The sequence below is a fragment of the Balaenoptera ricei genome, chromosome 15 (genome assembly GCF_028023285.1).
Source record: "Balaenoptera ricei isolate mBalRic1 chromosome 15, mBalRic1.hap2, whole genome shotgun sequence".
NCBI classification, from domain to species: domain Eukaryota; kingdom Metazoa; phylum Chordata; class Mammalia; order Artiodactyla; family Balaenopteridae; genus Balaenoptera; species Balaenoptera ricei.
Genome location: NC_082653.1, coordinates 72,193,247 through 72,207,174, shown reverse-complemented (window position 1 = coordinate 72,207,174; position 13,928 = coordinate 72,193,247). Strand labels below are relative to the sequence as shown.

Below are 13,928 nucleotides of genomic sequence, written 5' to 3'. Positions count from 1 at the left end.
GACAATGCATGAAGGATTCCTGATAGTATCAAAAAAAGGGTGAAAATAAGACTGAGGTATCAGGAAAAGCAGCTTTGCTTTGCTTTAACTAAACCCAACATAAGGGATGACATAAAAAAACCCCCACAATATCCTTTATTTATCAAGCTCCCTTGAAAGATGACAATAATAATAATTGTGAACACTTGCTGAGTTCTTGTCATGCACCAGCTGTCTCACATGTATGGTCTCATTTGATCCCCAACTATGTATAAGGCAACAACAACTGCTGTAACAAATAAAGCCCTGAGATGGCAGGGGATTAACACAGTAGCTCATGTAACACTTCGGTACAGGTGATGCTGGTGGGTGGCAGCTCTCCTCCACACAGTGATTTGGGGACCCAGCAACTTCCATATTGTGCCTCTACCATTTCCTAGGACCTCGGAGGCGTCTGCATCTGGGCGGAAGAGGAAAGAAAAGGCACTTCTGCTTCATAAAAGCCCACCCCAGGAAGTGCCACACATCACTCACACTCACATTTTATAGGCAAGAACCAGTCACATGACCCCAGCAGGATGTAGGGGGTGCTGGGAAATATTGTGCCTGGTGGGGCAGCCACTTTCTAGCAATAACTCCACACTACGGAAGGAGTAGCACATTTTTTGGTGGATAGCTAGGTAATTCTGTCACAGCTTATGTGGTGGAGAAGACAATTATACCCATTTTACAGATGAGGAAACTAAGACCCAGAGTCTGGCCTGGGTCCCAGAGTTTGTAAGTGGCAGAGGCTCTGTGAGTTCAAAGCTCTTACACTTAACCACTATGGTGTTAATTTTAAATAAGCATTTAGGGTCCTCTGGCTGTAAAATTCTTCAGAACAAATTATTCCCTTCGGTTTACCCAGAATGCCCCCAAATGCCCAAGCAAGGTACGTCTGGAGGCCATGGTGATGCAGTCATGATGCCAGGCGGATTTTAGTTTCCAGTGTTTCATCCACTTGGAGAAATGATTATCTCCAGAAAGTTGACCCATATTTTGAACTCCTGCCAGAAATCAAGGCCTGGTACCATCTGTAAGAGATAAATAAATCAAAATATCATCAGCAGATAAGTGTGTGCCATCTGCTGCCCTGTCAGTTGAACTGGCAGAGGCCTCCGGAGAATTCCAAGGAAGTGCTTGCCAAGGCTCTGCCGCCAGCCTGGATAGCGCAAGGAGAAGCTTCATGCAAGATCTGCTGGCATTTTTCTTTACTCCCCGCCGCTCCTGGTGCTGAATTCCTTGAATCCAGCCCAGCGAAGGTGTGTGGATTTTCACCCTTGCCAAGCAGTTAAAATTGTTTCTTTTGGCCACATTTGTTGGGGGCCAGGACTGTTTTTCTCTGCCCTCCCAGCAAGTTGAAAGCTCCTACTATAGAGAAAACTAGCCATGCACCTGCCCAGAGGTTGGGCTCCGTGGAATCTGGGTCTCAGAACCAGAGTCAAAAGCAGAACCAGCCATGTTTGGGCATCTGGCTGGACATCTCGAAATGCAGTCACATCCTGATGGATGCTGATTTCTCCTGCCACATGTGGAGTCCTCTTGGAGGGCATCTGAGACTTCCCTTAGAAAGAATAGATTTTTCTAGAACCTGCTTACTCCCCTAAGAGGCAGCACAGGGTAGTGGCCAAATGCAAAGGCTCTGTGGCGGGCTGTCTCCATTTGAATCCAGGCTCCACCATTGGCTGTGCGACCTTAGACAAGTTACTCAGTCTATATCTGTGCCTCAGTTTCTTCATCTGTAAAATGGGGGTGGTAGTTTGTAAAGCATGTTGGGCCTAGCCCCTCACCATGGGGCTCCCTCTGGGTGCCCTCTCCCTACCTTACAAGCCACAGAAGCCTCAACTCCACCATCAGATGGGTTGTGAAATTAAGTCACGAACCTCAGACCCATGATCTGGGGACCCAGCCAAGGACACTGGGCTCCCCAGTGCCCCTTCCTCTTGCTGCCCGTCTTCCCGCTGCCAACCAGATCTGGCTCCTGCGTGTTCATGCCGAGGGCAGCTTGGCTGACCCTCAGCGCTCCTCACCCTTCTGCCAGCCTCGGGCATCTGCCTCTGGCCACCTCCCTAGATTCTGCCCGTGGCCCTGCCAGGCTCCCCCCACCTGCTCCCGCTGAAGTGGCACAATTACAGCCTCCTGCTTCTGGCTCGGGAAGACGTCCAGGCTCTCCTTAGGAGGAGCGCAGTGTGACTCTAACTTAGGATCCAGGGATGGAATCAAAAATAGCGCTTATTTACGGAGCCGAGCACGGGGCAGGCATTTTCTCACACTCCCTTCCGTTTTCATCCTTTTTTGCAAGCCTGGAGGGCAGAACTGAAATGACTTTCATTTGGCACCCGAGGAAAAGACTCAGATTTGTGAAGCCACTTCCTGAGGTCACGGGGCCAGGGGGAGGCAGAGGAGGGGTTTGAACGCACGTCTTGTGGCTTCTGAGCCCAGACACCTCCGTTTGCCTTCAGAGCACCCCGTTTCGAGGAGGGAGCCCAAGAGCTGTGATGAATGACGGGCTGGGGATGTGGGTGTCGACACGTCAAGCTGATCCCTCGCAGGTGTTGCCTGATTTAAATCCTAACTGAAGACGTCTTGCTTTATACCCGTTACCTCATTTAGCCCTCAAGCAACCTCGTGAGGCTGGGATCATCATCCTTTACTGGCCAAAAAACCCAACCAAGTGAATAAAAATGATGGTTCCCCCAGAGTTCCACGGCTAGCAGGTGGCAGAGCTGGGATTTGGCTTCAGGTCCGTGTGAAATCAGAGCCCAGGCTATTCACCAGGGAGCACAGCCTGCCTGGCTCCCATGGACCCCAGGCTACCCGCCTTCCTCGGCCTCCACCACGAGGTTCTTTCTCCAGTAGATCGGACCTGGAGGAGGGACCTCGGGGTGAGATTCTTGGAATGAGGCGTGAGTGGTGAGCCAGAAAGGAGGCAGCTGTGACCCTCCCATCGTCTCTGGTGTGGATTCCTAGAAGCCTCGATTCCGCCGAGGGCCTTGCCAGGTGTTCCCCTTGGTGGTGGGATTGGAGCGCCGGCTTGGAGCTGCCAAGCTGAAGATGCTGTGTTGAAGGCAATTTCTGAGCCCCCTCACCCTTAGCTCGGCCAGGTCCCGCAGACAGTGGGTCAAAAGGAGTCAGCAGCTAGGGCAGGTCAGGGCCTCTTGGGTTGCATGTTTTGTTCCCGTGGTGCTAAAAGTCAGCAGCCCCGTAGCGTGATGCCAGAGTGTCTAAGAAGAAATGACCTTCCATTTGTCTTTTCTGAGCAAGGGAGCAAACCCTTCAAAGAGGCATTTAGATTCAAACCTCTGGGATTTGTTTCAAGATAACCCCACTAGTGGTGGGCTGCTGGGTGCGGAGAGACAAGGTAAGTTTCCAAGCTGGGCTGCGGACATGGGACTCTTCATACTGGTCTCTCTGCTTTTGTAAAAGATGGGAACTTCCCGTAATAAAATGTTAAAAAAAGAAAAAGATATTTCCGAGACAGTGTTGATTTGCTGGAGTCTAAACAAGCTGGTCTGGTCATGGAATGTCCTGAGTCCCTGTCCCCCTCTGGACAAGTCAGTCCCTTGCATGCTGGAAAGAGCTTTGGAAAGACACAGACCTGGGCCCAGCTCCTGGTTCTGCTACTTCTTGGCTGTGTAACCTTGGGTAGGTCGCTTTGCCTGTGCGAGCCTCAGTTTCCTCATCTGTAAAGTGGGGATGGATATTGACCTCATACAGTTGTGATGTGTGCCATGCTCTTAGCATGGTGCTTGCCCTGGATTCTCCTTGGGTCATTGGATCCTAGGCAACATGACAAACTCAAGCTTCCACCTGATGGTGGGTAGATCTGCTATTAACAGCCCAAAGGGGGCCAAAACGGGCCAAGCTGTGCCCAAGGTAGAAAGTGACCGTATCATGGGAGATATGATAAAACACTGGGAATTCAGAGTGGGGAGACATCTCTTCGGGGCGGGGCAGGTGGTTGGTGAACAAGACAGGCTTCACGGTGGGGGAGCTGGTGGGTTTGAAGGCTGGGGCTGTGTCAGACATGGGGAAATGGAGGGAGAGAAGACGTCGAGATTGAGAGGTAGGAAAAGGTAGGTTGTAAATCTGAATCAGCAGGCGCAAAGCAGCAGAAAAGGAGGTGAAAGGCGACCATCAAAGGCATCACGCCCAGGCTGATCTCCGGGCTCCTCTGCGTCGTGGCAGACGTGAGGCTAGGCGTGGCTGCTCTTCGCTGGGTAGTGAAGACCCTCCCCCCCCTTTCTGTTTGCCTCTTCCCTCTCAGATGGGCCCCAAGACGCTCCAGAGCTCAACTTTCATTCTCACCTCTGCCTGCAGGTGTGTTGGCCATACCTGTAGGGTTCTGCAGAGTCGCCCCCCTTTGGTGTAATCCTTAATAAAGGCAATCTGTGAAATGCTCTTTGTTTACTCGTCCCACCATCATGTCTGGAGCACCTGTTAGTGTCCCAGGTTTTGAGGACACAGCAGCGAATGAGACACCTGATCACAGAGCTTCCGTTTGTCTCAGAGATGCTGGCTGGGCACTGTTTACGTATTTATTTTTAATTTTTCAATTGATGTATAGTTGATTTACAATGTTGTGTTAATTTCTGCCGTACAGCAAGATGATTCAGTTATACATATATACACATTCTTTTTTAATATTCTTTTCCGTTATGGTTTATCATAGGATATTGGATACAGTTCTCGGCGCTATACAGCAGGACCTTGTTGTTTATCCATCCTGTATATAAAAGCTTACATCTACTAACCCCAACCTCCCACTCCATCCCTCCCCCAACCCCCTCCCCCTTGGCAACCACCAGTCTGTTCTCTATGTCCATGAGTGTTGTTTCTATTTCATAGATAGGTTCATTTGTGTCGTATTTTAGATTCCACATATAAGTGATATCACTTGGTATTTGTCTTTCTCTTTCTGACTTACTTCACTTAGTATGATAATCTCTAGTTGCATCTGTGTTGCTACAAATGGCATTATTTTGTTCTTTTTTATGGCTGAGTAGTATTCATTGTATATATGCACCACATCTTCTCTATCCATTCATCTGTCGATGGACATTTAGGTTGTTTCCATGCCTTGACTATTGTGAATAGTGCTACTATAAACATAGGGGTGCATGTATCTTTTTGAATTAGAGTTTTGTCTGGCTATATGCATCTGGGCACTGTTTAGATGAGCTGGGGAACGCCCTCTTTTGGTGCAAGGATTCCAAGTGGTCTATACATACACTTTAATATTAGAACAGCAGCTCCGCAAGGGTGGGCACTTGCCTTCTGGTTCACTGCTGCACCCCCAGCACCTTGAATGGTGCCTGGAGTGTAGGTGCTCAATAAATGTTCATTGAATATAAGTGCGTGAATACTAAACACTGATATTGGGAACCAAAGAGAAGTATATTTTTAGGGATCAAAATTAATTCAAACATGGGACTTCCCTGGTGGTCCAGTGGTTAAGAATCTTCCTTCCAATGCAGGGGACTCGGGTTTGATCCCTGGTTGGGGAACTAAGATTCCACATGCCGTGGAGGAACTAAGATTCCACATGCCATGGGGCAGCTAAGCCTGCACGCTGCAACTGCTGAGCCCACGCACCCTGGAGCCCCTGTGCTACAACTACAGAGCCCACGCGCTCTGGAGCCTGTGCACCACAACTAGAGAGAAGCTCATGCGCCAAAATGAAAGATCCTGCATGCCGCAACTAAGACCGGATGCAGCCAAAAATAAACAAATAAATAAATATTTTAAAAAATTAATTCAAACATCCCCAAATATCACTGCTTGACGTGATTTGGATTCCTAGGATTCAGAGAGAGAGAGAGAGAATCTCATCTTCACTGTTGCATCACTGTGTGCAGCCTCCAGCCTGGTCCAGAATGTGGTCAAGCCCACAGCCTATGCATACCTACATGTAAATACAACCCACAACAGAGGAGAAGTCCACACACATCCTGTAGAGGACACATAATAAACACGTGAACAAATGCATACACAAGATCATTTCAGATAGTAATCGTGGTAAGACTATGAAAGAGACAAGCATGCAGGGTGAGAGGATGAGAGTGATGGGTGAGGAGGGATGAGGGCCACCTGGGGTAGGGTGGCATGCTGGTGGTTCGCCGTTCACCCCTCCACGTCTGTCCACTGCCCCCTGGGCCTTGGGAGGCTGCCCTGTGCAGATGCAATGGCCCGGACTCCTGCGTCCTCTGGTTTCTTATTGGTTCTGGCCAGTGGGAGGCATAGGAAGGAAATCAGAGGGCAGAAAGGGAGAAAGGTCGGGCTGTTTCCCCCTCCCCTGCCTCGTTCTTGGCCTGTTGAGGTTTTGACAGTGACTGCATTCCTCTAAGGACTGGTTCTAAAGTGTGGTCCCCAGACTAGCAGCAACAGCAACCCCTGGGAATTCGTTAGAAATGCAGATTCTCAGGCCCTGCCCCAGAATTTCTGATTTTGATGCTTGCTTCGGTGCAGCTAAGCTCCGAGGGGCAGTTCCTCCTCTGTGGCATCATCTCTCGCAACCTCCTTTCCCTCCCCAGCCCCTTCAGGCTGGAGGAGGTGAGGGCTCCCCACTGTTGCTCACCCCTCGCCCCTGTCCACACATCTATGAATAGGCCCTTCACTCAGCAGTCTTCGGTGAGCCCTTTCCAGGGTGCCATCTGTTTCCTGCCGGGATCCTGACTGGTCCAGATGGCCAGGATGTTAATTCATATTCCTTTAGACAGGGCACACCTCCTCTAGGTTACCCAGTCCCCACAGGCTTCCCCAGTCATTGCTGGGTGTTGAGATCTCACGTATTGGCCACGCTTGCATTGGGCACTGGGTTCCAAGTCCCATCTGTTGACTGCGGACCTCGGAGCAAGATGCAGTGATGAGGAACCTTGTGCAGGATGTTTCCCTTCGAGGCTATGGTGGGTCTGAATCGGCACGCCCCCTTCTTACAGGCAAGGTACTTCCCATTAGTTTATTCCTCTGGTCTAATGGGACTGAACGTCCGTTCTCTGGGATAGTGAGAAATTCAGACCTCACATAATGAAGGTTCCCTCACAGCCCTGGGGTGATGTGAAGTTTTCAGAACTTTTGGGAGAACCTCTGGTCTTCTCCTGCCCCTCTTCTCCCCCTTGCTGATGGTTTCCTGGGCCCATGGGGGCCCTGAGACCCTCACTGGGGTACAGGATTTTTGTTAAACCTGTGACCTCTGACCCCAAAGTCCAGCTTTCCCAGGCTGTTTTCCTAGAAGGTCCTGACATCTCCGTAGGGGGCTGTGGCGGTCCTGTAGCTCATGGACCCCCAAAAACTTCTCCCCAGGGGTCTGCTGGCTCTATCCTCCTCCTGCACAAATTCCCTCCTCTGCCCCTCCCTGAAGTGGGGCAGCGTTACCCTCCAGGGGGCCTCTGGGAACATAGTGGATCTTTAGGGAACTCTCCTTCCTGGGGAGGAGAGGCTGACACCCATTCATCCTCTTGATCTTGGGTCAGAGGGAATCTGAGTGGGAGGGAGTGATGGGAGAAAGGGCATCTTCACGGGGCAAAAATGAGGCAGTCACCAGGCAATGTCCAATAGTTAGGGGGAGACAACGGAAGGTGCAGGGCCGTAGGGGAACCTATGTATCCCTGCAGCTGCCACTTGGCTGGACTCCTGCCTGCTGAGCTGTCCTAGCTGTGTCACCTGGTGGTTGGCACCAACCCCTACAGATCCACCCTGTAATAAGCACTACAGAAACACTAGCATTAGTGATTTTCACTTTTTATAGGTAGGGAAACTGAGGCACCAAAAGGCTAATGTTGATGTTACATATCTAGTCGGTGGTGGAGTCAGGCTGAACCCACGCAGGTCTGGCTCTAGAGCCACATACCACCACCCCCATGGTGGTCCATGCACCAGTCTTGTCTCTCTTCCCATGATGTTCCATGTTTCCTCTGACCCCTGTGTGGCAGGTGATGATTATGATGGCGATGAGAGCCACCATCTCCTAAGTTCCCGCTCTGTTCCAGGCATCCTAAGTTCTTTGCCCATGTTGAGTCTTTATAACACCCCTGTAGGTGCTGTGCCTATTTTACAGACGAGGAACTCAAGGTCCAGAAAGACTGTGAACTCACATGACAGGAAGTGACAGAGCCAGGATTTGAACCCACCTCTGCTGATTCCGGAGCTCAGGCCTTGGCCACTCTGCTATCCTGCCCCATAAACACTGTTACTGGAAGGAGTGTCCTGTGCGATAGCACCAGCTGTCACTAAAATGACTTACTATTGCTTTTCTAATGTTGAAAATAGTTGTTTTTACAAATCAGATTGGAATGTGAATCTCACCCTGGCTGTGACTGGAATCACCTGGGGGCTTTGAAAACCCACTGATATTTAGGCCTCCTGCCAACCAGTTAAACCAGAATGTCTGTGTGTGGGGCCTGGGCTTCCCAGGGCTGAGAACCACTTACGTTGGATGACCTTTAAGATTCTTTCCAGGGACTTCCCTGGTGGCGCAGTGATTAAGAATCCGCCTGCTAATGCAGGGGACATAGGTTCGAGCCCTGGTCTGGGAAGATCCCACATGCCACAGAGCACCTAGGCCCGTGTGCCACAACTACTGAGCCTGTGCTCTAGAGCCTGCGAGCCACAACTAGTGAGCCTGTGTGCCCCAACTACTGGAAACAGCGTGCCTAGAGCCCGTGCTCCACAACAAAGAGAAGCCACCGCAATGAGAAGCCTGCGCACTGCAACGAAGAGTAGCCCCTGCTGGCTGCAACTAGAGAAAGCCTGCATGGAGCAGCGAAGACCCAACGCAGCCAAAAATAAATAAATAAATTTATTTAAAAAAAAAAAAAAAGATTCTTTCCAGCTTTCTAGTTCCACGGTGCAAGGAAGGTATGCTGCCATCAGATGGCGGTAACAGGCCACAGCTCCATGATCTAATTGACAAGTTTTGGTCTGAAGAGATAAGTGCACTTTTCTTCAGTCTTATACCCAAATGAAATCCCTTGTTGAACGTATAAACGTAATAATAACTGATAAAGATGTTAAAGTTTTAAGGGCCACTTCTAAAAGCAATTAGCCAGTATGGTACACTTTGATATCTTTCTCACAAATGGTTAGCTAACCTTTATCATGGAACTAAGGGTCTGGAGCCAAGAATCTCTTCTGTGTTTGGATTTTAGTTATTAGACTTGGTGACCATTGAAATATCCAGTTGTCCTTATGTCATTACTATGATTTTTCCTTAAACCTCAGCTTTGCCCTGCACAGGCAGTGTGGGCCAAGTTTGACCATCTCTGCTCAGACATCTTCTATTCGGTCTTGTCCATGTAGCAGAAATAGAAGCGTGAGAGGCATTTTATTTAGTCCCTGGTGGATTTTCCCTATCTGCATGGAGGTATGTTCTCAGAGAGTTACTTTTAGGACCTAGTAGCTCTGCACAGTGGGAATGGCTAGCTGCAAATGGGAATAGATAGCTGGAAAAACTTTAGGGCATAGAGTTTGGAGTCTATGGACTGGGTTGAGTCCATCACTGACTGGCTATGTGGTCTTGGGCAAGTCACTGAAAGCTCAGAGCCTCAGTTTGCTTGTCTCTAAAATGGGGATTCTCAGAACTACATTGTAGGTTGTTGTGGAATTAAAGAGAAAGTAAACACACTTTTACAATAAAACTACTCAACAAACTAGAAATAGAAGAGAACTTCCCCAACCCGATAAAGAGTATCTATGAAAAAGAGTACAGTTAACACCATACTTGTGGTACAAGAATGAATTCTTTCTCTTTCATATCAGGAACAAGACAAGGATGCCTGCTCTTGCCACTTCTATTCAACATTATACTGGAGGTTTTGGCCAGAGCAATTAGACAAGAAAAAGAAATAAATGACATCGAGATTAAAAGGAAAAAGTGAAACTATATCTATTTGTAGATTACATGATCTTGTATATAGTAAATCCTAAGAATCCACTAAAAACTATCAGAACTAATAAATGAATTCAGCAGGATTTCAGGGTACAAGGTCAGAGCAAAAGCCCATAAAATGTTTTAATTTCTTTCAGAATCAGAAGAAAAAAAACCTTTTAGGTGAAGAAAAATTTTAATATATAATGTTAATATATTAATCTTTAACCAATGCATTTGTAAAATATAATTTTTAATTTAATTTGTTTTTATTGAGGAAGAGACCCCAAAGGCAAAAGAGCCTAGGGTCCACAAAAGTCTTAATGGGGCCCTGGCTGCTGGTCTGAATTTGGCCATTAAAATTTTCCCTCTCTAGCTCTGAGAAAACAATATAACATAAAGAAAGTTTAAGATGATGCATTCAAAATCCATCCATCCTTAGCACACTACCTATTCTCATTTTAAAAAATCCTCTCTTCTGGTTCTTGGCTGTCAGCAAACATCTCTTTATAACCTCAGTACCACTGACTTGCTGTGTGGTCCTGGCTGATCATTCAGTGGCCCTGAGCCTTTTCTATAAAGGAAGGAGAGGGTCCTACATCTCAGTATAGAGCCTGGGGAGGAAGCAAGCACGATGGAATCACAGGAGCGGCATCCATCAACCTGTGGCCTCATGATTCTTTGGAAGGGGTGACATGTATAAGAGAGGAATCCACTCCTTAACTCAGCACTTAAGACCCTTCGTGATCTGGCCCCAGCCTTCCTTCTCAGCCTCATCTCTCACCACTCCCTGATATCTGCCTTTGCATTTATATGGGGCTGGAAGGAGGTTCAGGAGCCCAAACGGGCTTCAAGTGACCTTCTTAGAGGAAAACTTAGGAAGCTTCAATCAGACACAAGAATTGAGAATGCTGGAAGCTTCCAGATTATTTTCATCCCCCAACCTACATTGACTCCATTTGGACTCAAAGTCTTATCTCCTTGTTGGGCTCAGCAGTGAAATCTATCTTTTGCTGCTATGCTCAGCAGTAAAATCCTTGAACTAGGAGTTGCAAGCTCACCCTAAATGTCAGCGAATCTAGTGTCTCAGGGACCAGTGAGGTCTAAGGTCTAGGGGTAAAGCAACAGGGTGTGGTGGGGACTGTGGCAAAGTATAGAGCACGTCCCATCTGAGAAAGGACCTTAAGGCTGGGTCACATCTTGCTCTCACTGCGTCCTTGATGGCCAGCATAAGGCCTGGCATCAAGGAGGCTGGGAGGAAAGACTAAAGAGTTGAAGTTTCTTATAGGCATAAGGTTTGGGTGGAAGGCATTCGTTTGTTCATTCATTCACTTACTCATTCATATACCCCTTCAACAAATATTTATTGAGCACTCGCTATGTACCAGGCACTGTTCTAGGTGCTAGGGGTCCAGCGGGAAGAGAGATGGGGAGAGTCAGGGAAAAGGTGTTTGGAATATTAAATAGACTAGTTAGGAAAGGCCTCCCTGAGAAGGTAAAACTTGGGGAAAGTGATAAAGGAGAGGAAGGATAAACCATTCAGCCATCTGGGGAGGAATGATCAAGGGAGAAGTAACAGCACGTGCAAAGGTCCTGAGGCAGGAATGTGGCTGGCACATTTAAGGATCAGCAAGGAGGCCAGTGTGGCTGGAGTGGAGTGAGTGAGGGGCAAGCCAATAGGAGATGAGGTCAGGGAGGTGATGGGGGCACAGATCACACAGGGCCTTATAGGCCATGGTAAGGACTTAGGTTCTGACTCTGAGTGAATTGAGAACCATGGGAAAGTTCTGAGAGGAGACGTAATCCATCTTAGGTTATAACAGGACCCTTCTGGTGACTGTGTGGATAAGAGCAGAAACAGGGAGACCCATGCAGAGGCTACTGCAGTAATCCAGGGGGAGATGATGGGGCTGGGACCAGAGGAGGTGGTGAAAAGTAGTTGGATTCTAAGTATATTGGGAAGCTGGAGCTGCAGATCAGATGGGGAGGTGTGAGAGAAAGAGAGAAACAAAGGATGACATCAAGGTTCTGGCCTGAGCATCTGGGAGGGTGGAGGTACCATTTTCTGAGCTGGGGATGAATTGAAGATGTGGTACCTGCCTTCACGGGGCTTCCAGCTTGTGAACCATCCATGTGAGAATCACACACAAAATGATAAGAGTTATAAGGTGACTAGCTGCCCCCTAGGAGAAGGCCATGGTGCCATGAGAGCTTCTAATAGGGATGAAGTGTGTTCCCAGTTGGGGTGTGTGGGGAGGGAACATGAAGAGTATAGGAGCTGAGAGGAGGGGAGGGGAGGAGGGGCGGGGAGGGGGTGTGGATGGAGAGGCCGGTGGAGGCCAGTCCTGGATCCATGTGAAGGAATTTGGGCTTTATTTTGGGATAAAGTGTTTTGAGCAGGAGTGTGTGTACTTGCGTGTGTGCATGTGATGTAATCAGAGCTGCGTGGTTTGAAAATATCCCTCCAGCTGCAGTGTGGAGAGTGGATCCGACAGAGGCCAGAGTGGAGGTCCAGGGAGCCCAGTGACGGCTTCTGCCCTTGTCCTGCTGGGCCTGGATGGGTTGGAGTCCGTGGAAAGGGCAGGAGGGCTTTGAGGAGGTGGGAGTGAAAGGGCTGGTTGGATTGGACTGGGAGGTGATAGAAGGAGGCATCATGGGGACTTGCGGCTTCGCCATCCACATTCCTCAGGACGTTGGCTTTCTGGGAATTAGGGTTAGAGAAAGATGCTGCTCGGGTTAGAGATGTTTGGGCCCCCCTACCCACAGATCCGTACAGGGCGAGAGGCGAAAGCCTGAAGCCCTCACTTCCTTTCATATTCTGAAAACCTTTCTTTCTTTTTTTTTTTTCAAAGGTGAAAAATGCCGCAGCTTCATTGACCTGGCCCCAGCATCAGAGAAAGGTAGGTGTGGCCCCAGCTCAGGTGTGCCAACCTTGCCCACTCCAGGGACACTTCCCGAAGCCCTGGGTGATCCTGTCCTTCAGCATCCCTGGGTGATGGTGCCCCAGGGGCCAGAATCCTGTTGCAGAGCTCGGAGTTCCTTGAGCGGTTAGTGCAGGGGGAGAGGCAGGTGGAGGGACATCATCTTGCCCTCCCCCATTCCCCCCCCCCCGCCCCCCAAGTGGGATGGTTCTGAGAGTCATTACACTTCCCTTACTTCCAGTGCGTGCTGGGACTTTGGGGGAGGTAGGATGGGTGTGCGGAAGTTGGGACCAGGCAAGACCAGTGTTGGCATTGCTTCCAAGTGTAGGATTTGACCTTGGGGGAGGGAAGCCAGACGTTCTGTCTCTGTCGTCTCACAGGTGTGGGGAGGTCCAGCCTGATCGGACACTGCCATTCAGAAAGGACCCGTTGGTGTGCAGGGCTTGACAGCAGAGATTCTGAGCCCAGTGGTGCTCAGATACGTTGATTAGGAGCGGGCTGCAGCTTGTGTAGGGGGCAGAGCAGTCAGGATTAGGTTTCGCTGCAAGTAATGGCGACCCCAAATAACTGGCTTCAGTGGAGAAATGTATTTATTCCTTTTAAAAGTTTCAAATCCGGGGTGGCTCTGCTCCGTGCAGTCTTCAGCATCCCGGCCCCGGGGGGACTCTCTCCATCATCCCTGTGGCCTTTGTCCTCATGGACTAACAGGATGGCTAGAGCTACAGCTGTCACATCTGCACTCCAGGCAACAGGATAGAGGAAGGGCAAAGAAGAAAGGGCAAAGGTTGCATGTCAACAGTAAGGTTCCCGGAAGTTGCCCCATGACACGGGCTTATATCCCCTTGGCCAGAACTTGATCACAGCTGCAAGGGAGGCTGGGAAATGAGGTCTTTATCCTGGCAACCATGTGCTCAGCTGAAAGGCAGGGGTTTTATCATTATGAAAGAACAGGAGAATGGATACTGGAGGATGCGCTGCCACAGGAGCGTAGGGCATGGCCACCTCCCTACTTCCCTACCCTGCCACCAAGGAGGACCCTTGCCAAGAGAGAACAGGTGTGCAGGTCTCTTCAGACAGCCTGGAGATTAGGAGAGGGCTCTGGTCCTGGGAGTCGGGGTGGGGAA

General features: G+C 49.4%; 1 protein-coding gene across 3 annotated transcripts in view; it reads left to right on the top strand.

The window, feature by feature from the left end:
• GSG1L (GSG1 like) overlaps nt 1-13,928 on the top strand; it is a 212,145-nt gene that overhangs the window by 58,814 nt on the left and 139,403 nt on the right. For all 3 annotated transcript variants that reach the window (XM_059896824.1, XM_059896823.1, XM_059896822.1), the window contains exon 2: nt 12,736-12,783. In XM_059896824.1, coding sequence (XP_059752807.1) covers nt 12,736-12,783 — 48 coding nt within the window. The remainder of the gene's footprint in view (nt 1-12,735; nt 12,784-13,928) is intronic.